General features: G+C 37.3%; 2 protein-coding genes across 2 annotated transcripts; both read left to right on the top strand.

Moving 5' to 3' along the window:
- Positions 1-7,277: 7,277 nt before the first annotated feature.
- slc30a5 (solute carrier family 30 member 5) lies at positions 7,278-17,247 on the top strand. The gene is made up of 16 exons (XM_067406480.1): positions 7,278-7,648; positions 8,161-8,283; positions 8,381-8,447; positions 8,772-8,857; positions 8,955-9,042; positions 9,138-9,225; positions 9,515-9,591; positions 9,708-9,878; positions 10,998-11,286; positions 11,588-11,796; positions 12,103-12,260; positions 14,697-14,826; positions 14,998-15,244; positions 15,327-15,553; positions 15,961-16,089; positions 16,961-17,247. The coding sequence occupies exons 1-16, from the start codon at positions 7,578-7,580 to the stop codon at positions 17,129-17,131; spliced, it is 2,331 nt and encodes a 776-aa protein (XP_067262581.1). The 5' UTR covers positions 7,278-7,577; the 3' UTR covers positions 17,132-17,247.
- A 978-nt stretch (positions 17,248-18,225) lies between these two features.
- ccnb1 (cyclin B1) lies at positions 18,226-21,039 on the top strand. Its single transcript, XM_067406481.1, has 9 exons — positions 18,226-18,316; positions 18,738-18,878; positions 18,958-19,056; positions 19,495-19,677; positions 19,753-19,911; positions 19,998-20,234; positions 20,320-20,460; positions 20,538-20,648; positions 20,761-21,039. Exons 1-9 carry the CDS (start codon positions 18,296-18,298, stop codon positions 20,860-20,862), a joined length of 1,194 nt encoding a protein of 397 aa, XP_067262582.1. The 5' UTR covers positions 18,226-18,295; the 3' UTR covers positions 20,863-21,039.
- Positions 21,040-21,267: the final 228 nt, after the last annotated feature.

Below are 21,267 nucleotides of genomic sequence, written 5' to 3'. Positions count from 1 at the left end.
ATGGTAACACTTTATTTTAGGGTTCAATTCTCACTTTTAACAAGTTTCTTATTAGCTTGCAAATACATATTGGTTGTTTATTAGTACTTATAAACCACATATTAATGACTTACTCTACATGACCTTGTTCTACATCCTACCCAATACCTAAATGTAAATGCTACAAAAACTAACTTACTAACTAATAATAGGCAGTAAATTAACTGAGGCAAAAGTTGCAGTTAATAGTGAATAATTGTTCCCTATACTGAAGTGTTACCATTACTATTATTATTGTCTTTTTCTCCAACAGCATAATAAATCTCCTGCTACTCAGATTTTTTTGTCCTGAGAAAAAGTGTTTTGTGAACCTGCATGCGTTTCTCAGAAGAGATCTTGTCTCACACTGCTCAGATTCATGAGATAGTAAAGTCTGCAATCATAGATTTGAATATGAGCACATTTTCAACACAGCATGGAAATTTGTAACATTTTATGTTTAGCAAATTGGTGGTGAGTTCATAATCATAATTTGACCTCATTAAGTTTTAGGAGTTGGGGCAGACCTTCATGTTTAGTTTTTTATCATACATTTTCCTATGAATCAAATTGTATGAATTTATACAAAATTGTCAACTCAATAAATAATTTTTGATGCCCTGAGATAAACTATCTTATATTTTTCAGTCTCTTCAATTATGAAAAACTAAACTTTCAGAAAATGAATGAGTACTTTGTCTTTATTTATTCTGATTCTTTTCTTATTCATACATTTTTCTCTGGTACTTCACCTTTGAAACTTTCTGTGAGAAATTGTCTCACTAGATCTTTAAGTGAGCTGTCTATTTCTGCAGAGTTCACTAAAGACCAGTAAAAGCAGGATCCAGATTAAGACCATATTTATCTTCATCCACCATCTTGGATTTGTTGCACATTAGCCTACAGTTGCTAGGGCATTGCTAGTGTACTATGAGTGGTCGCCTGGGTATTTGTATGGATTTTTTTCTATTTTTTTTTTTTTTTTATGCTGTGACTTGGATGTTTTGGGTGGTTGTTAGATTGTTGTTGATGGTTTCCTGGGCATTGCTAAGGTGTTCTGAGTGGTTTTATTGCAAGTTCCAATTAATCATACGTCTAATGACTTACAAAAGTAATACCACAACGCTACTTAAGACGACATTCTGAAGCCGTGGTTTTTTAGTGTGTTGTTATGTGGTTGTTAGGGCATTGCTAGTGTGCTATGAGTTTTTGTCTTGGTATTCTTATGTAGTTTTTCATTGCTATGCAGCTACTAGAGTGATTTGGGTGGTTGCTAGGGTGTTGTTAATGGTTGCTTGGGCATTTCTACAGTGTTCAGAGTGGTTTTGTTGCATGTTGATATGTGGAAATTAATCATACATTCAATGAAGGAAATAGCACAACCTTCCTCAACAAGAAAATTTGTGGCCATGGTTTTGTATTGTGTTATGTGGTTGCTAGGGCGTTGCTAGTGTGCTATACATTTTTTTTCTCCTGGGTATTCTTATGCATTGTTTCATTGCTGTGCAGCTATTTCAGTATTTTGAGTGGTTGCTAGGGTGTTGTTGATGATTGCCTGGGTGTTGCTAAGGTGTTCGAAGTGGTTTAGTTGTATGTTGCTATGCAGTAATTAATCATAAATACAATGACTTAGTAATAGCACAATAATAGCAAGTAATAGCACAACTCTACTCAACGAGGCAATTTATATTTTATGTTAACAGTTATCTGGTTTGATCTCTGTAAGACTGGTACACTGCAAAATGTTTACTTAGCCAGAGAAAGCAAATATAGTTGACTGTCATGTGTTCCGTGTTGTTCTAACCAGGAGAAATGTGTTGATACAGTTGCTCTGTCTAGCAGCCTCCAGCCTTCAAAGGCCTTGCCTGTTTCTTGAACAGTTTGTTCCAATTGGCCAAAAGTCAAACAGAGAAGCAGAGCAGAACAGTGGGAAAAAGGGGTAAAGGAGGAAGAAAAACTTAATTACTACATTTTCAACCCTTGCCTGCTTCTTTTCCTCCTTTCTGTTTCCATCTTGGCACTGAAAGCCACAGCTCTTGCCAAATACTGCTAATGTGTGTGAAGCATGAATGGTCACACACTGTGCAGAGTCTTGCAGTGCACTTAATATAGCAGTTTTCTCCAAAAGCAACTCATTTCCTCTGACAAACTCTAGTGTGCTTTGCTTTCTGTTCCCTCTAAATGCATGCTGAACGCTGGGTGACTCGGTGATGTCATTGCTACTCCACCCAGTGTCCCTTTGCTTGCATTTCTGGCAGGAGAAACCGGTTTTACTGCAATCTTATATAATTCTGTGGTCACATCATTCAAGAATGCACAAAAAGAGCTGACCGGAGTCATGAACTCTAATGTTGGCATAGTATTCAACAGCCTCTGAATACATCTTGCATTTACTAGCAAAGATTTAGTCAGACCTTTCAGTCTGAAGAATAAAAGCTGCAGCACGTTTAAAAAAAAAAAAAAAAAAGATTTCAAAAGAATTTTTGAACAACATTACAGTCTCTGCGTACATGAAAGTGTAACATGATGTATGAATTTATCTAAGCAATTCTTTGTATTATAATCTATAGAATACACTTTAAGATTGTGCCTCATGGTGGCCTCATGTACTTTATAGATCGACACGTGGCTCTCTTGAGAGGAGTTTGAAACCATGTTTTGCAACATACTGCCATCTAGAGGTGGTATTTTGATAATTATTACATAAGCCCATTTTGAGGAGACAGGTCAATAATTAATGATAAAAACGATAAATAATAAATTATACACTGAAATATAAAAGTAAAATAAATAATAATATAATATAAAATATTCTTTGATAACTCAGAGACTACAGATCTACCTGCCATTTTTGGTATTAGAAAATTAAAGGCCTATATGCACCAATAGCAATACTAGCATTAAGATACTGAAAGAAATGGAAAGAAAACAAACTGTTCTAATCACCCCTGATACAAATCATGTTATTCCACTGTATCTCAAAAGCACACTGTGTAACTACAACCTTAGCTCTTTTTCAGTGTACAAAGTGCAGTTGCACTGCATCTCTTAAAGTAATTTAAAATATAAAGAAAATAGCACATTTGTGCAGCAGACTCTTTACTAAGCGAGAGCCTCAAGCGATACACTAAAAAGCCACTGCTCATGGCAATAGAATAAGGTGACAGTTGCAGACATTTAAAGGTATACTGTCTATTCAATTGAGCTTTACTGCCGAGCACATTATCGAGATATATGAGAGGGACAGCAGCAATGTGAAGGTCATGGCACTTTACACACTATCTCTCTGACGTCATGGCCTCTATCTGTAACCTGTTCTAAATCAATAACCCACATGATTTACCTTGTTGGAATAAAAATAAACACTATGTAACTTTTTTTGTTCAAAATGTACTGCAACATCATGAATCCATCTTCCAAACCGCAGTTTTGCCTTTTGCCTGAATCACTATGGTACACCTTTAAAAAGTGTTTATATTCTGAATATTTTAAACCAAGTTGTACGTCAACCGCTGCACAGTAGCCCAGTATCCGTGTGACTCATCATATACATAAACAGAGAGAATTAGCTCCAGCTAAAATGTTAACCACTAGAGGGCCAAAAGTTAGAGATGGTCCTCACTGCAGAACACAAGATCCAACTCCTCCCACTTTGCATATCCCTAAACCTACCTGTCTCCACCCTCCAGATCTAAACCTACCCATCTCCACCCCCTGGATCTGGATCCAGCTCCTCCCACTTTACATATCCCTTAACCTACCCGACTCCGCCTCCTGGATATCGAGTGTTCTGCAGTGAGGGGCTACTGAAAAGTTACATAGGCTGCATCCGAAATTGCTCCCTATAGGCTACCCTCATTCACTATTCCCTACAATACTCCACTGAGGCTACGTTCACATTGCAGGTAAATGTTTTACCATGTGTGACTCATATCTGTTTTCACGACAGTGTGAACAGTACAAACTACATGGAATCTGATCTTTTCAATTCCAATTTGGCCACATTTAAAACAACAATGTGAACAGCTATACAAAAAAAATCAGATCTGAGCAAAAATCAGAATTGAATTCAGAGTACACTGGAAGGGCTGCTGCTTAATTACAACGTATTTGAAACTAAGCAAACTGGCAGCTCCAGTAGTAATGCAAAGATTTATTTTGAACATTGTCCTGGAAACAATGTATAAACCTAATTAAGCTTTAATAATCAATTAAAAAGGAATTTATACCTGTATGATATTACGCTGTAGCCGCATTGGACTTCTGTTTAGAGGCAGGAATTCATTCAGCGTGCGACTCTTACAGTGCATTATGGGTATTCTCTAGCCACTGAGCATACATCGGTTGTACCCTTGTTATTACGGTGCATTGTGGGATTGGACACCATTACAAATGACTGTCCCCTCTAATAGTGCCCTAAGGATATAGGGGGATTTCAGACACAGAATGCACAGCATTTATGCACTAGATGATTTGGCATCCCCCCACCCCCCATATATGACTTATAATGCATATTGTAAGTCATTGTCTCCACCTACTAACAGTGTAACCTGCAGGAGTAACTCCTGAAATACAATCACAAAATCATAATGCATGTCATAATTACCATAATTACTTATGAGATTATGATTTGAAAAATGCGTTCAGATGGGTAGGTTTAGGGATCAGGGAGTGGAGACTGGTAGGTTTAGAATATGTAAAGTTTGAGGAGTTGGACCTGGATCCAACCTCGCCCCCTGGTTCTCGTGTTCTGTAGTGAGGACCATGGCTGTGTTCGAAATGGCATCATCATACTTTTACTATTTCTGCAGTAACTAGTCTGTATAATGTGCGTAGTATGCAAATTTTCTGTATGCATGGATGCATGGAATACCCAGATGACCTACTATATTTGCCAGAATCTGCTAAATACAACTCAAGTACACTGAAATCAGTTTGGAAGCTGTGTTTGGAATGGCACACTAAGATGCAACTCCTACTATACTGCAGTGTGCAATGTGTATAATGTATATATGTGTGTATATATTTTTTATGCTGACAAAATATAGCCTGTTTACCTAATGGCATAATCTACCATAAATCTTAAAGGGCACCTATTATGCCCCTTTTTACAAGATGTAATATTGGTCTTGGGTGTCCCCAGAATGTATTTGTGAAGTTTCAGCACAAAATACCCCACAGTTAATTTATTATAACCATTTGAAAATGTCATTTTTTGGGCCTGTTTTAAAAAGAGCTGTTTTGGTGTGTACCACCTTAAATATAAATGAGCTGCATATCCCCGCCCTGCCTTTGGATGTGGGCGTAACTTGCAATAATAAACAGTCGGTAGAAGCAGAATGGCTGAGAATGAGAGACCCGCTGTTTTGTATGGCATTCAGCCGTAACGTTACATGTTTGAACCGGAATCAGACCCAGATGATGAAGAGACTCCGGCAGAAGAAACACAATTGAGAATGGAGCAGGACGTCTCTGAATGGTTATTTGATACATGTATGTACTTATAGAGTTTTAATCACGTCCCCTTTGCAATTATGGATGTGCAACACACACACACACACACACACACACACTGTGATAACGTTCGCGCAATTTTTTGAAACTACAAACACAAATACTGTGATAACGTTTGCTTAGTACGTTAGATACACACTATACAAACAAGGTTTAAATTATATACACAGACATTCTACGACGATGACAACAACTTTAGACGCATTTGTTATTGAATTGGCTGACATCGACTGAAATGACTATTTGCTCAAAAAACATTAAATACACTTACTTCTTCTGGAGGTGACGTTGGATCGCGAACAGTAGGCAACGATCCATGCTTGAGGATTAACTTTGAAGCAAGACCTGCTTTGAATTGACCCTCATTCTCAAAACAAAAAAATGATTTGCGCAAACATAAACGTATTTTGGAATTTTGAGTGGCGCCTTTCCTTCGTAAATAAAATCCATCCACTGCGTTTTCAGTGGCTCTGATGTCGGAAGTAAGTGAAAACTACTATGTTCATTATTACATCCCACAACAGAACGATTATGTTTCTTAGGAGACATTACCGGCTGTCGTTGAAACAATGGAGGATGGTTGACAGATCACCGACGGCGGGGTCTATGCCAAAACCAGATTGTCAATCAAACCACGTGGGTGGGGCTTAGCGCAATTCTACGTCACAGTGAGAGCAATCTTAGAACAGGGCGTTCTGAGACAGTGCTTATGAATTATTGAGATTGTAAAATAAACACTGGATAGATTTTTCTCATTCTAGGGTGGTTTTTCTCACACACTGCCAACACACATTTATGGTCAAACACCATGTAAAAGTGAATTTTGCATAATAGGTGCCCTTTAAGATAATTATTTGTGATGTTTTGGAAAACCCAACTATAATGAGTTATTTTTACCTATATAATTGAAGTATCCTACACAGTTCTACACACAATTTGTTACCTGGACCATTAAAATTAGCTAACCTAGTGAATTTGATTCAAACTAGGCAAATTAGGCTAATTGTATTTTTAACTTGAGTCAAACCAGTTAATTTACGTTACCACATAAGGCACATTTTTTGTCAACATTTTTTCAGTGTACATTATTTGTTGAGCAAAATAAAATCTAATCAACTGCTTTTACATGAAAAATTTAACCAAATCAACTGGACTTTACACCAACAAACAGAATTTTTGTGGGGATAGATCAAGACCATTGGTAAGGAAGGACAGTCGAAACGTAGGACATTTTCACTCAGGTTTCCACATAAAAAATAATGGTTAGCACTTTTATTAATTTGTAAAGCAACAACCTGCACAGCTGTGTTGAAATAATGTTCAATGTTTGTCATGTGACAACACTGTAGTATACTTAAACATTATTACATATTGTATACTATTTCACACACTATTCTTAGAAAAATAGTAGGCACTATGCACTGTATACTGGTCAGTAATCATTAAGTAGTAAGTTACTGTGCGATTTTGAACACAGCCCATCTCTGAAACGCAGCTTTTACACATGGATCATGACGTTACAAGCGGATTTCAAAGCTCTTGAAAAGACAACGTAAGATGTTAAAATAAAAAAATATATATCATTTTCTGTTTATGGTTCATTTAACATATATGACAATTAGCAATAAAATTATAATTTCTGTATTCAGAAATAATATATTTTGCTTATTTCATGTGAATTGTCTCGGCGATACATGACTTTTATTTTGAAAGGCTTCATAGATGGTAGCCATATGTGAGGAAATGTTCACGTCACTTCAACTACCACCTCAGTTCATAATGTAGCTGCTAGCTAGTGAAAAATAGATATATAATTCAGAATGTATTTCTATAATCAACGGTTTTTTATTTCAGGGTTCACCGCTGTGGATTACCAGTACATGAGCGTTTTCAGCACCAAAGAGCCCTGAGTTGTGCTGTTATTTGCGGTTTCAGCAGTCTAAACAAGCTAACGCAGTTAGGTAGATAACAGCTTTTGTTTCTCAAAGATGAGCTCTTAGATAAACAGTGAAAAATCTAAGAAATAAACACACAGCAGCTGAAGTATGGATGAAAAATACAGCAGTAATGTTATCTCCAGTGGGAAGCTGGGGCGAGTTGAGGCTCCAGATGCCAGGTAAAACAAAATTACACTAAATTCTCTTACACAATTAGCACTATGTATATGGCAGTACGATGTAACACTGATATTATGGGGTGGTGACGCTGCTTTTACCACGGTACCATATTTAAGAAAACATACTTTTTTTGTAAATGCTAATGTCTTTTAGTGGACCATCTATTGAATGACTACCTCAGTATTCTTGAAATACCAGTAAATACTATTGTCCATTGTATGTTTTTGTACCATACATAACATTACTATATGATGCATCCTGACACTGTACCTATCACTATAGTACTTTTCAATGTGTCTGCATGGTCTTTCTTTTTTACCACATTCAGAGAATGCTTTGGTATTACCATAATGGTAGTGTTCCAAACCAATGGCATTGCTCTGTTTTCCATGGTATTTTATGGTATTTGTAGGTTTTGTTTTTTGATATATTTTTTATAAGAATAGCTCAGCTTTATTTGTCTAATTTTCTACTTTAACTGAATGTTGTTGTTTTCTTTCTTTCTTTCCAGACTGACCCGGTACATAGTATTACTCTACTTTACCAAGCTGCTGAAGGCTTTTGGGATATTTGAGTCCTATGATCTCCTCAAAGTTGTGCATATTGTACAGTTTCTCTTTATTTTGAAAATGGGGTAAGGAGTGACATCACACATGTATAAAAATACAAGTGGCATGATTGTTTACTTACAGCATTTCTGATCATATAAATACGTCCTGTTTTCTGCATAGGTGTGCAATGATACTGGTTTTCTTTCAAAAGCCATTCTCATCTGGAAAAATGATCCCCAAGAGACAGGTAAAGTTCTTCTAATTCTAGTTCTAGAACTTTTAAATTCATCAATTTTAAAACTCTTATCATTTAGATTATGAAAAACTTATGATTATGTCATCGTTTACTCACTCTCATGTTGTGCCAAACCCCTTTCGTTCATCTTCAAAATTCATGAAATATTTTTAATATTCTCTCATCCTTTTCGTCCATCCTTTGAAATTCCATGCAACCATAACATTCAACACATTAAAAACATTCATAAAGATAGTGTTAAAAGGATCCATATGAATAAGTGGTTAAAATCAAATCTTCTGAAAAGACATGATCGCTTTATAACTGTGATTTCAGTGGATCAAAATCTTCAAGCATGCTGTCATGAGCTGCGTCATTTCCCTGTTGGGTTTCTTTGGGTTGACACTCTGTGGGCCACTAAGGTATGTCTTTGTGCTCAATATAAAATAAATACATTCCTTATTATTCTGTTATTTAGCATTTCAAGCATTTGGCCTATACTGATGGGATTTCTTTCAGGACCCTTTTGCTGTTTGAGCACAGTGATGTGGTGGTGATTTCTCTCCTCAGCGTTCTCTTCACCAGCTCTGGAGGGGGACCTTCTAAGGTCAGAACTCTAGAGAAATCAAAACCGTATCTCAGAATTAACTGTATAAACCAGCTGACACATTTCCATGTGTTTTTTTTTTTTTTTTTTTATAGACGAGGGGTGCTGCTTTATTCATAATTGCTGTAATCTGCCTTTTGCTCTTTGATAATGATGATCTCATGGCAAAGATGGCAGAGCACCGTATCCTTACCACTCTACAGAAATGTATACACTGTTATTATATTAAGGTGAAGTGTGTCAATTCCTCCCCTTTAATGACACCTTGCAGGCAAAATGGCAAAAATTATAACTGTTTTTCAACAAAAAGGAAAGATGGTGGAGCAAGTTATTACATTTTTATAAAGATTTTATTCTTTGGAATGACATTTACAGATTAATCGTTCACAATATCATCATGAATGTGTATTTGGAAATGTTTACTTTTTAGTTTTATCTACAACTGTATACTCCTTAACTCTATTTATTTAAGCTGAGGGGCACCATGACAGTGCTCTTACCCATGCGCTGTACACAGGGATTGCATTTTTAGGTGTGGCGGACCACAAGGTGTGTGTTTGATCATTTTTTTGAAATCTTTAAGAGTGTTGTTATTGTTTACTAGAGTACAGATTCAGCTGAAGGATCAGTGAGATCATGGTGATTAACTCTCATTTTCTGAGCAGGGTGGAGTGGTTCTGCTGGTTTTAGCTCTGTGCCTGAAGGTGGCTTTCAACACGGCATCTAGAAAATTATCAGTGGAGATTGGGGGCGCAAAACGCCTATATGCTTTATCTAACCTTGTGTCCGCTGTGGTTCTGCTGCCCTGGGTCATAGTGCTGTCTGCGACCACTGAGGTAACAACCAGCAGATGCTTTGATTACTGTAATGGAATGGATCTTAACCAGGTGTCCAAGCCCACTAGAGGGGCTCAGCAAACCTCCAAGGTGGCCTCAATTGTTTTATACTAAATTATATACTGTAATACAATAAAGTTTTTATACTAAAAGTATTTAAAATAACCTAAAACAACCAAAAATAGATAATTCTTTTTTTAATTTTCCCATTCAAGAACTGTTTGTTTCCTTTGAAAAAGCAGGGTTCCTTGGAAATCCTGGATATATGAGTTAGCCTAACTTTAAAAGTGTGATTTCTAGATTTGGAAAAGTCATGTAAATGAATTAAACCTTAAAACATTATGGGCATTTTTATAATAAATAATATTTCTAGTTATGTTACTGTATATTTCTATTTATATCAGTATCTCAAATATTTTATATGGGGGGATGGTGGTTGGCCTTTGAGTCAAGAAAGTTTGAGAACCTCTGGTTTATTGGCATCATTTATATTTAAAGACCACATGAAGTAGTTTTACGTACCCATTTACTTTCCTGTGTTGACTTATTTTCTATTGAAACAGGAAATTGTGGTAGGAACATATTGTATAGACAGAATTGTCATTTATTTTATGTTAAATAGCCAATTGATTTTAATTTCAATTTGCTAATTATTTACTATTTATTTATTACTAGTTGATGGCAGGTGGTATTTATAATTTATATGTCCCTCCCAACATCCTCATTCTACAGAGCTTATTATTAGGTAAATTTTTGCAAAATATTAGTTATTTTTAATATATATTAATTGTATAATTATTAATAATTATTATATAATTATTTTTGCATTATTTTGGTCTCTTTTCCCAAATGAGAAAGACTGCAGATTTGTGTTTATCAGTTGAGTTTATTTTGTCAACTTTTAGGAGTCAAAAATTAACAGACATGGACTAAATGCCACACAACTCCAAATCTGATTTCATTGGGAATAAGTTAGCACTTGAGAGTGCAAGTCAGTGTGAAATGGTTAAAACAAAAGCAATGCACCATCTTTAGATGCATTAGCCTTATTATAAATGCTTAAAACAATACAGACACTCTTGTAAGTTCTTGACCTTTTTACAAAATGGAAATCCGCAGAGTAAGGTGGAATCCTGGTCCGGCCTCATCTTGCCTTTTGCCATGATCATCTTCTCTGTGATGATACTGGACTTTTACGTGGAGTCCATCTGCACGGCAAAGCTGGAAACCTCACGCTGTGCTCGATATGGCTCCATCTTCCTGTTCCTCAGTGGCCTGCTGCTGGCAAACTTCTGGACCCACCCGCTAACTGACCAGCTCAGAGTGATAAGTAAGCCAGGTCAACAGAGTAGCACTGAGCATGTGCTGTCTGGTGGAGTGCTGGTCAGCGCCTGCTTCTTCATCATGGGTAAGTTAATATCTATGATAGAAGATTTAATGCAAGGAATGTATTCGAAAGATTTATATTTCCCCATCACAGAACCAAACTGATGTAAATGTCAAGTATATGATAGGGTGTAGATGTAAGGAGTTTGTGCTAAATAAAAAAAATTAAAAAAGTGGAAGAAGTAAATATTATCATCATAGTGCTGAGACAGGTTATTTAATGACAACAATAAAAAGGTTATTTAATCACATAAATAAAAAGGTGACTTGAAAGCAGCACATTTTACTTTGTCCTAATTGAATGTACTGTTTGATGTTTTCAGCTGATAGCATACTGTCAGCCCCTTCTTCAAAAGGTCAGAAGGGAACACTGGTGGGTTATTCCCCCGAAGGAACTCCTCTTTATAACTTCATGGGCGATGCACTTCAGCACACGTCCCAGTCTCTGCCTCGCTTCATCAAAGACTCACTCAAACAGATCCTGGAGGAATATGACTCACGGCAAATTTTTTACTTTCTCTGTCTCAACCTGGTACGTTTGCTTCTGTAGGATGGCCACTCCAACTCGTGTGTTTATTAGATTTTGGTCATGAAGTGTAGAAGATACTCAGTTTAAGTGTTTTCATTTTAATTGCTTAGAAGGTTTATTTATTGTCATAATGACAGAAAATGAATTTTATGATTCAAATGTTTATAAGATTTAGAGCATGAGAGCAATGAAATATAATTAAATCCCCTCACTTCATTGAAATTGTAACCCCCATGACCTACTTTATCTGCCTGTCTGATATAACTTGCCAACAGTATATTGATAACAGTTTTGTTGTTCTTTGTGCAGGCTTTCACGTTTGTAGAGCTCTTCTATGGTGTGTGGACCAACAGTCTGGGGCTGATCTCTGATGGCTTTCACATGCTGTTTGACTGCTCTGCTTTGGTTCTGGGGTTGTTTGCCGCCCTCATGACCAGATGGAAAGCAACAAGGATATATTCCTATGGGTAAAGTAGTGCTGCTTGCTAATTTTAGGATAACATATTTGTGAAATGAATGCACATTATACATTTGTATGCAAGCAGACTGATTTGGATTGTGGACGATAAAATGCTGTCTCATTTACCATTGCAGCAAAATCTTGAAATTGAAATCCAGTCATTCCAATAGGAATTGGTGCAATCTGGAGTTTTGCATAAAAAATAAAAATAAAAAATCCCCAGACAGATTTTGCTCATTTTCAAGTTGGTCATGTGAATTTGCTGCACTGACTGACAGAAAGCTGCTTGGTTTGAAAGTGACTTGTGTCAGCTGTGCGTAGTACATTGCTATGCTATTGACAATAGACAGTTTTATGGCTGTTTGCTGAAAAGTTAGCTGAAATATCACTAATGTGTGCCTAACCTTAAGGCTGGAATACACTACAAGACTTTTTAAAATACTAGGCATCATACACTTGCTGAATTTGTAAATCGTTACAAGGAAAAATGATACCACTGAGGATGGCTCTACCAGACTTTCAAGTTGTTCCAAACACAAACCATGTCACGCAGAAACATGCGCCTTGTTGCTAGGAGGCGCATTACAAATAAAAACAATATATTTTTTAAATTGGCTAAAAATATCACACATGTTTGATAGCCTTTGATGGGATGGAGTCATAGTCTGAAGCTAAATAAATCTGTGTCCAAGTCTGTGCTCATCATACACTACAAGATTTTTGGTGAAATATGTTACCCCTGTGTAAAATCTGCAGACTCGCTATGACTCTCGGCAACTACTGTAAAATCATGTAATTTATTCCAGCGTTGTGTAGTGTATTCTAGCTTTTAAGACCGGGAAACACCAAGCCGACATCATTGAACTAGCGGTGATGAAAGCTGACTGTGTTGTCGCCTCTCATCAGCTGCGTCTCAAACAAAAGGCCTAATGACGACCGTCAACTAGCATATGCGTTCTGTGTCTGTGTGTAAGGAAATAACTGTCTATATCAGCAGTTATGAATTCAGTAGTCTATATTCGTCATTCAAAAAGGGGAAACCAAAACTAGGACAGCAGATATACACAATATAGATACAATACAAATATATATATTTGTTCATATCGCACAGATATAAAAAGAAACACTTGCTTACCATTTTGAATATCAATCACGCTGATCAATTTCTTCATTTCAGTCAGTTCATGTTATTATGAAAATATTTGTGCATTTTTAAAGGTGCTCTAAGCAATCCTGGGCGGAGTAACTTCCTGTTGACGTTCGAAGTGTTGTCAAACAAAACAGAGGCTAGCTAGACCCTCCCTCCTCCTCCTCCTCCCCCTCCCCTCCGTGCTTCCTGAAACAGTCATGAACGCGCATTTAAACTCATTCTTGTCGGTTATTGGCTGGAGCATGTTTATTATGTTTCTTGGTCCAGGCTGCACCAGTTTGTTTTTATTGCCATTTTCGGAGCTTGTGGCAACTACAGAGACCGTGTTTTTTTTTTTTCAGTGTGTTCAGGGGACAGGCAGCCAGAGGATAGTGAGGAGATGTTTGCTGTATGTGACAAAAAATGTTTTGCTTAGAGCACCTTTAAGTCGTAAGATGACTTAAAATTAGAACTCTCTATACCTTGACTTCTTTGCTCGCTTTAATCACTTTTGCTTTTATTCTCGTGCACTAATTTGTTTGCTAAGCCGAACAGCCAATCAGAATTCTTTCTCTCACTGAAGGCGCCAACGCAGATTCAACATGCTGAATTGGCCCCCAAACAAATTATGCCGTCCGACTAGAGCCAACGATGCAGAACACAACAACCAAAAAAAACTAAGTTAACCGATGCTTTAAAAAGGCCAGACGGCCGACTGTGGTCTTGGTGTGGCCCGGGCTTTACAGTGAACGAAGAACCTATCCAGACACATCCAGTGAACAGATTGTCATAAAAACTTGGCAGTGGACTCAGTAAGCAACCACCCAGAATACATTAATGACCACACAATAAGGCAATGGCAACCAACAACAATCCTCATTGTGGTGGAGGGTTTTGGATCACTCGCATTTTCTTTAGAATTTTTCTTTAAAAATTTGGTTTGCTTGTGTTATGTTTTGTTTTTTGTTTAAATTACCCATTTCCCCAAGAAAGTTTGGTCCGACATCATAAATTGTGTTTCTATGATCACTTCTGAAATTGTCATTTATGTTATGGAGTTATAGCTGTGTTTAATCTGTAAACCAGTAAGTAGTTGTTTTGATTATGTTCTTTACAATGCAAACTGGTCCACCAAACATGTCTAAATGATTCATTAGCAAATAATTCTGAATCAAAAGTTATTTTTAAAAATGATCCAGGAATCATAATTGATAGAGAAGTCATGGAAACTCATTGGTGTGGGAACCCTGATTACTGGACAAAACGGAATTGTGTTGTCATTTTTAGTGCTGTTAACAGTGTGTCTCATTTCAGGTACGGTCGTGTGGAGATTCTCTCTGGGTTTATCAATGGCCTGTTTCTCATGGTCATAGCTTTTTTTGTGTTTGTGGAGTCAGTCACCAGAGTCATCGATCCACCAAACATCAACACAGATATGCTAACGGTATGCACAGCTAACATTCAAGACATTGTTGTCAGGATTGACAAAGCTATTGCCAAGTTGGTGTCTTAAATTGGTTTTGCTAGTTGAACAAACAAAAGTGACACAAAGTTTCACACATGAATCCTGTCACCTCATGCTCATGCTTGTCCTCAATCCATTTGTTCCTTAAAGCCAGTGTCGGTTGGTGGACTCCTCGTTAATCTGGTGGGCATCTGTGCCTTCAGTCATGCACACTCCCATGGGGCATCCAAAGGTAGCTGCTCTGGGCATGACCACGGCCACTCGCACCATGGACATGGGCATGGCAGTGCAGAACACAGCCATGGAGGACACGGACATAGTCATGGAGGACATGGTCACTCTCACGGCCACGGGCATTCCCACGGAGGGGGAGGGGGAATGAATGCTAATATGCGAGGTGGGTCCTGTCATGAGTATGATTTGTGTTAATTATATTTATTCTGACTTTTGAAGATGACATGTCCTTATTCTGTTTGCAGGAGTGTTTCTACATGTGCTTGCTGACACACTGGGTAGTGTTGGTGTGATTATATCCACTCTTCTCATCAAACAGTTTGGATGGTTGATCGCAGATCCCATTTGTTCACTCTTCATTGCCACGCTGATTTTTCTCAGTGTCATTCCTTTGTTAAAAGACGCATGTGAGGTTCTTCTCCTGAGAACGCCACCTGAAAATGACAAAGAGCTTAACTTTGCACTTGAAAAGGTATGAATAGAAAAAAAATACACTACCGGTCAAATGTTTGGAATTATTAAGATGATTTCTAAAGAATCGTGTGACACAGAAGACTGGAGTAATGGCTGCTGAAAATTAAGTTTTGCCATCACAGGAATAAAGTACATTTTACATTATATTAAATAGAAAACCATTCTTTTATATTTGTAATAATATTTCTCAATATTACTGTTTTTTTTTTGTTTGTTTGTTTGTTTGTTTGTTTTTCTCTTATGCTCACCAAGGCAACCTTGGTGAGCATAAGAGACTTCTTTCCAAAGCATATTTTAAAAATTGCAATTCCAAACTTTTGGCTGGTTAATGTAGCTTATTTTTTTGGATTACCAAATTGAATGCTTTACATTGTATATTATTTAATGCTTCTTTTTCTGTCTAAGATTCAGAAAATAGAAGGTGTTTTGTCCTATCGTGATCCACACTTCTGGAGACATTCTGCCAGTGTCATTGCTGGAACCATCCATCTCCAGCTCATGTCTGATGTAGTGGAACAGCGAGTTATTCAACAGGTATGAATGCTACTTCTGAAAGATGGCTTGTTTACAAATTTACAAAAGTTTGTTTGGCCTCTCCAATGTTGGTTTTACCATTTTACCAAAGGATTAGACATTTAAGATGTGTCCTAATTATAAAAAGATAAATCCTTCGAAAGACGTGGACTTCAAAGGCTATGCATTCGAAGTCTGCGAAGGTCAGACCAAACGTGGTTAAATGGGATGGTCTAGGATATTAAGTAAAGATCATTTTCCATGAAGATATTTTTTAAATTTCCTACCATAAATATATAAAAACATTTATTTTGATATATTGACCTCTAATTGACCCTTATGACTTATGGTCTAGGGTCACGTATACTTAAAAATTACATTGTTACATTGTTGTTGTTTATTTTTTATTTATTTTTTTTACATTTGAATCATTAGATATTTGAGTAAGTTGAAACCCAATACTTTTAAATATAAGTGTAATCTGGCAATTTCTCTAAAAAAAAAAAAAAAAAAATCCTGTCGTCATCACCGGCGTTCAGTGAATACTGTGGTAGGCTAGGTCACGAGGGATCCATCCTTCATTGTCCAGGAAATGAAGGATGCATTTTCAGGCCGCATTTGAAGGAGCTTTCGAATTGAGACATCCTGTGTCATGCAACTGTGATGCAATGTGACCTTTGAAGGATGCAGCCTCTGAACTGGGTTGCAGCTTTAGTTAGATGTAATTCTCCTCTTCATTTTTATTTATTTATTACTTAAACTCCATTTCTGATCTCAGATCTTATAATAACCTACAATTTTTGGTTGTTTCATGTATTGGTTTTATTGTTTTGGCCAAAAATAAAGTAAATTACTGACCAGTTTGTATTGTTTACACTGAAATTTTTCTCAGGTGTCTGCTGTGTTGAAGGATGCTGGTGTTAATAACCTGACTATACAGTTGGAAAAAGAGGCTTACTTCCAGCACATGTCTGGCCTAAGCACTGGATTCCACGAGGTTCTAACCATGACACAACAAATGGAGTCCATGAAATATTATAAAGACGGCACATGTATCATGTAAACTGTTGTTTTAACACATTTAAAAATTAAGAAATAAAGGGATAAAAGGTGTAATTTTAATCTCCTCATTTTTTAATTAAAAAAATGTTTTAATAAAAATGTATTTTATGATGTCTACCACAGACTCTGTCTGGTTTCTAATAGTTAGAAATAATAAAATATTTTATATTGCATTCTTGTCATATTCCAATAATTTCCATTCACTTGTTTTTCCACCATATAAAATATTTTTAAAAAAAAATACATATCAGAAATAAGTGAACAAATGAAAGCCATAATTTAATAATATATATTTACAGGCCTGATTATTAGTCCTGATTTGTGGGTTGGCAGGGCATATGAAATCCTATCACACAATGATTTAGTTTTTCTAATAACATGAAATAAGAAATCAAGTAATGAATACATATCTCAAAACACTTATAAAATTAATAAAAAATTAATAGGTTGCACAAATAAGTACACATTAAAATGAAAAACTTTCAGTTGTACAGCAGCAACAGCAGTACTTACGGTAATAGGTTAAAGGAAATTTTAGATAGTAGTACAGATAATATAAGCCTATGCATTTAGATGGTATGTATAAGCCTATAAAACATTAGTGTGGCATTTGCAATTATTTAGGTATGTGCAAATTATATGATTATATTGAATTAGCAGCAGCAGTAGTAAATTATATGATTTATATTGAATTAGTAGCAGTAGTAGTAAATAGTATAATTTATCTATTTTTACATTAATAATTATACTTAAGAGTAAGTAGTAATAAGTGTCAGCTTGTTACAAACATAACAGGAACATAAATTGGGTATTCTCGATGTGAGCAATGTTGTTGATATTTCAACAAGAACAAAGTTTCTGGAAAAGTGCAGCTCCCCAGCAAAAGGTGGCAGTGGAAAGCACACAAACTCTAGTACACTACAAAAGGAACACGTTCTACTTGAATCCCCGCCCCTGGGCGTCACGTGGTTATTAGTTGTCCTGGTAACGCATTGAAATCAGATGCGCCTGAGCCAATCAGAACTCAATGATTTTCGAACCCAGCGAATCACGTTCGAAAGAGCGACAATTTAAACCACAGAGGAAATTCAATGTTACATCGAGCTCGCTTGAGTGTAATCAACTAGTTTGTTCATCGAGTCACAGCAAAACGCCTCCTGAAATAATGGCTCTCCGTGTCACAAGGGTAAGTTGTTTTTAAGTGCCTTTTTATTTATGTTTTATTTATCAAAAGTGTGTCTTATATTAAAGGTCAAGTTATTTGTCTTTAAGTTGATACTTAAAGCTCTGAAATACTTCCTTATCTTGCACGTTACTATGTTAGTGTGTTTTACTTGTTTTTTCTTTAGTTCAGTATATCTTTTGTAGAGCTTTAAGTTCTATGTAATACTTAGTTTAAAGTGCATGCATTTAAAAGATTTTACACTTTAGTTCGCATTTGTTGCTGGTAATTGGCTAGCATGCTTTCGAACATCGCGTGACCTTTTCAAACTCTTCCTAGAATGCAAATCTGATCTTGCTACATCTTAAAGACTAGCATTTGTGTCACTCAACCAATTATCCTATTCTTTACGCATAATTCGATCTGTGGTCCAATTGTTGAGTAGAACACCCGCCTGGCCAGCAGCGAGAATCAGAACGCTCTGCCCGGAAAAGCAGCTGTAGCGAACAAGCCCGGACTCAGACCCCGGGCCGCGCTGGGGGAGATTGGCAACAATCCGCAGACACGACAGGCGTTGAGGAAGAAGGTAAGTGCAGGTTCTTCTCCAGGCATTCCCCTTTTCTTTTTTTTATTCCCTCTCAACCATATTTAACCGTTTAAAACAGGAGGTGAAGGCTGCACCCAACGTGGAGGTTGTGGCTGAGAAAGCGCCTGTGGTTCAACAGCCCAAGAAGGAGTCTCCTAAAGTTAAGCATGACGTTCAGGTGAGCAGTAAATGCGCGGTGTTTAAAGAGTCAGTTCACCAGAATATGAAGTCCGTAGTATAGAGGCCACTGTGCCATGATTATAAGTCAAGAAAAGGGCAGCTTTCCTTGTACGTTTCTAAATGGACTAATCTGTTTCCACGTCTCCTGGCATTGGGTGGGGTTAATGTACTTTTGGTTTTAACTTGTAGACTTAAACTTTACTTGCAACTTAACTTGATGGGCCAAAATGTGCTATGCATCCTGAATGTAACTAGTGGACTCCTGGGAACTTCCAACGTAGACTAGGCAGTAGGCAAATATATAGCTGTAGTTTTAACCAGCAGAGGTTAATGCCCCTTGACGCGTTCACTGTTCAGATGTATTGCTACTGTTGTAAATTCTTGAATCATTATTCGGCCTTGATGCAAAAAGATTCACTTCAGTTTTCCCTTGCAGATTTTGTCCGAGCCTTCCTCTCCTGTTCCCATGGAGACCTCTGGCTGTGCTTCGGATGATCTGTGTCAGGCGTTCTCTGATGTTCTGCTTAATATCAAGGATGTTGATGCAGATGACTATGATAATCCTATGCTTTGCAGTGAATATGTCAAGGACATCTATTTGTATCTCCGTCAGCTTGAGGTTTGCAGAAAATATGCACTGTTTGTTATAATGCTTGTGTGTTCAGCAAGGTGAGCTTTTCTGCTTCTCTTGTAGACCGAGCAAGCTGTTAGGCCAAAATATCTGGAAGGAAAGGAAGTCACAGGAAACATGCGTGCCATTCTTATTGACTGGCTTGTGCAAGTCCAAATTAAGTTCAGGCTACTTCAGGAGACCATGTACATGACTGTTGCGATCATTGACCGCTTCCTTCAGGTGGGTCCTCTTTTCAGTTTTCACATCACTGCATCGTTTTGTCTTTTAGCTTTGGTTTTAATGGCCTTCACTTGTCTCTCAATCAGGACCATCCAGTTCCAAAGAAGCAGCTCCAGCTTGTTGGTGTAACGGCCATGTTTATTGCCTCAAAGTATGAAGAGATGTACCCACCAGAGATTGCAGACTTTGCCTTTGTGACAGACCGTGCCTATACCACTGGTCAGATCCGAGAGATGGAGATGAAGATCCTGAGAGTCCTTGACTTTGGTTTTGGAAGACCCCTGCCACTACAGTTCCTCAGGAGAGCCTCCAAAATTGGAGATGTAAGCTGGTTTACCTGTCTTGTTTCAAAAGTACTTCTGAGCTGTTGCATGTTCAGTGTTAATGCTAATCTGGTTTGTCTTGCAGGTTACTGCAGAGCATCACACGTTGGCCAAGTACTTCCTGGAGCTCACCATGGTTGACTATGACATGGTCCACTTTCCTCCCTCCCAGGTGGCCAGTGCAGCTTATGCCCTCACCCTGAAGGTCTTCAGCTGTGGTGACTGGGTAAGATCTTGGGGGTTTTTATATATTGGCCATCTATTTGTTACACTTGAGTGACATTCCATTTTGGCCCTCTACAGACACCTACTCTTCAGCATTATATGGGCTACACAGAAGATATGCTGGTTCCTGTGATGCAACACATTGCCAAAAATGTTGTGAGGGTCAATGAGGGGCTCTCAAAGCACCTGGTAAGTGGCTTTAGCTGGATTAAGTTGGCCTACTCACCTTTGGTTCAAGTAGCTGTATAGTGTCTAGATATATTAATGTGACCCACTAAGGAGTGTTTGCTTTCTCCTCCAGGCTGTGAAGAACAAGTATTCCAGTCAGAAACAGATGAGAATTGCTTCAATTTCTCAGCTCAAGTCATCCTTGATCAAGGACCTGGCCAAGCAAATCTCATAGTGTGGGGTTATGTTGAAGAGACTTAAGCACTGTGTGCTGCCTTGTAAAAATTGTAACTTATGCATGCTTTTACTGTTGCAACTTTTATTAAGATGTTTTTACAGGTGTTTTCATCTGCACTGCCATGTCCTGAGTAAAGGTGACCTTTTAAAGTTGGAGGATTCAGAACGTTTATGCAACCTTGTACATTTGATTTCAAATAAACATTTTAACATTTTAAACAAGTGTTTCATGGTGACAATTATTTGATGGTTAACACTGTAGGTTTGAGCTTTCAGACTGGAGAAATTGTCAAATCCCTGTTGGCCTTTTGCTCCTTTTTTTTTTTTTTTTCTAGCATTTTAAACGTCAATTCCTGCAATTTCACTTGGCTCTGACAACCCCCGTGCCCCCCCATTTGAGGTT

The sequence above is a fragment of the Chanodichthys erythropterus genome, chromosome 13, assembly GCF_024489055.1.
Source record: "Chanodichthys erythropterus isolate Z2021 chromosome 13, ASM2448905v1, whole genome shotgun sequence".
Classification (NCBI taxonomy): Eukaryota; Metazoa; Chordata; class Actinopteri; order Cypriniformes; family Xenocyprididae; genus Chanodichthys; species Chanodichthys erythropterus.
Note: the sequence above shows the minus strand (reverse complement) of the source record. Positions and strands in the feature narration are given on the sequence as shown.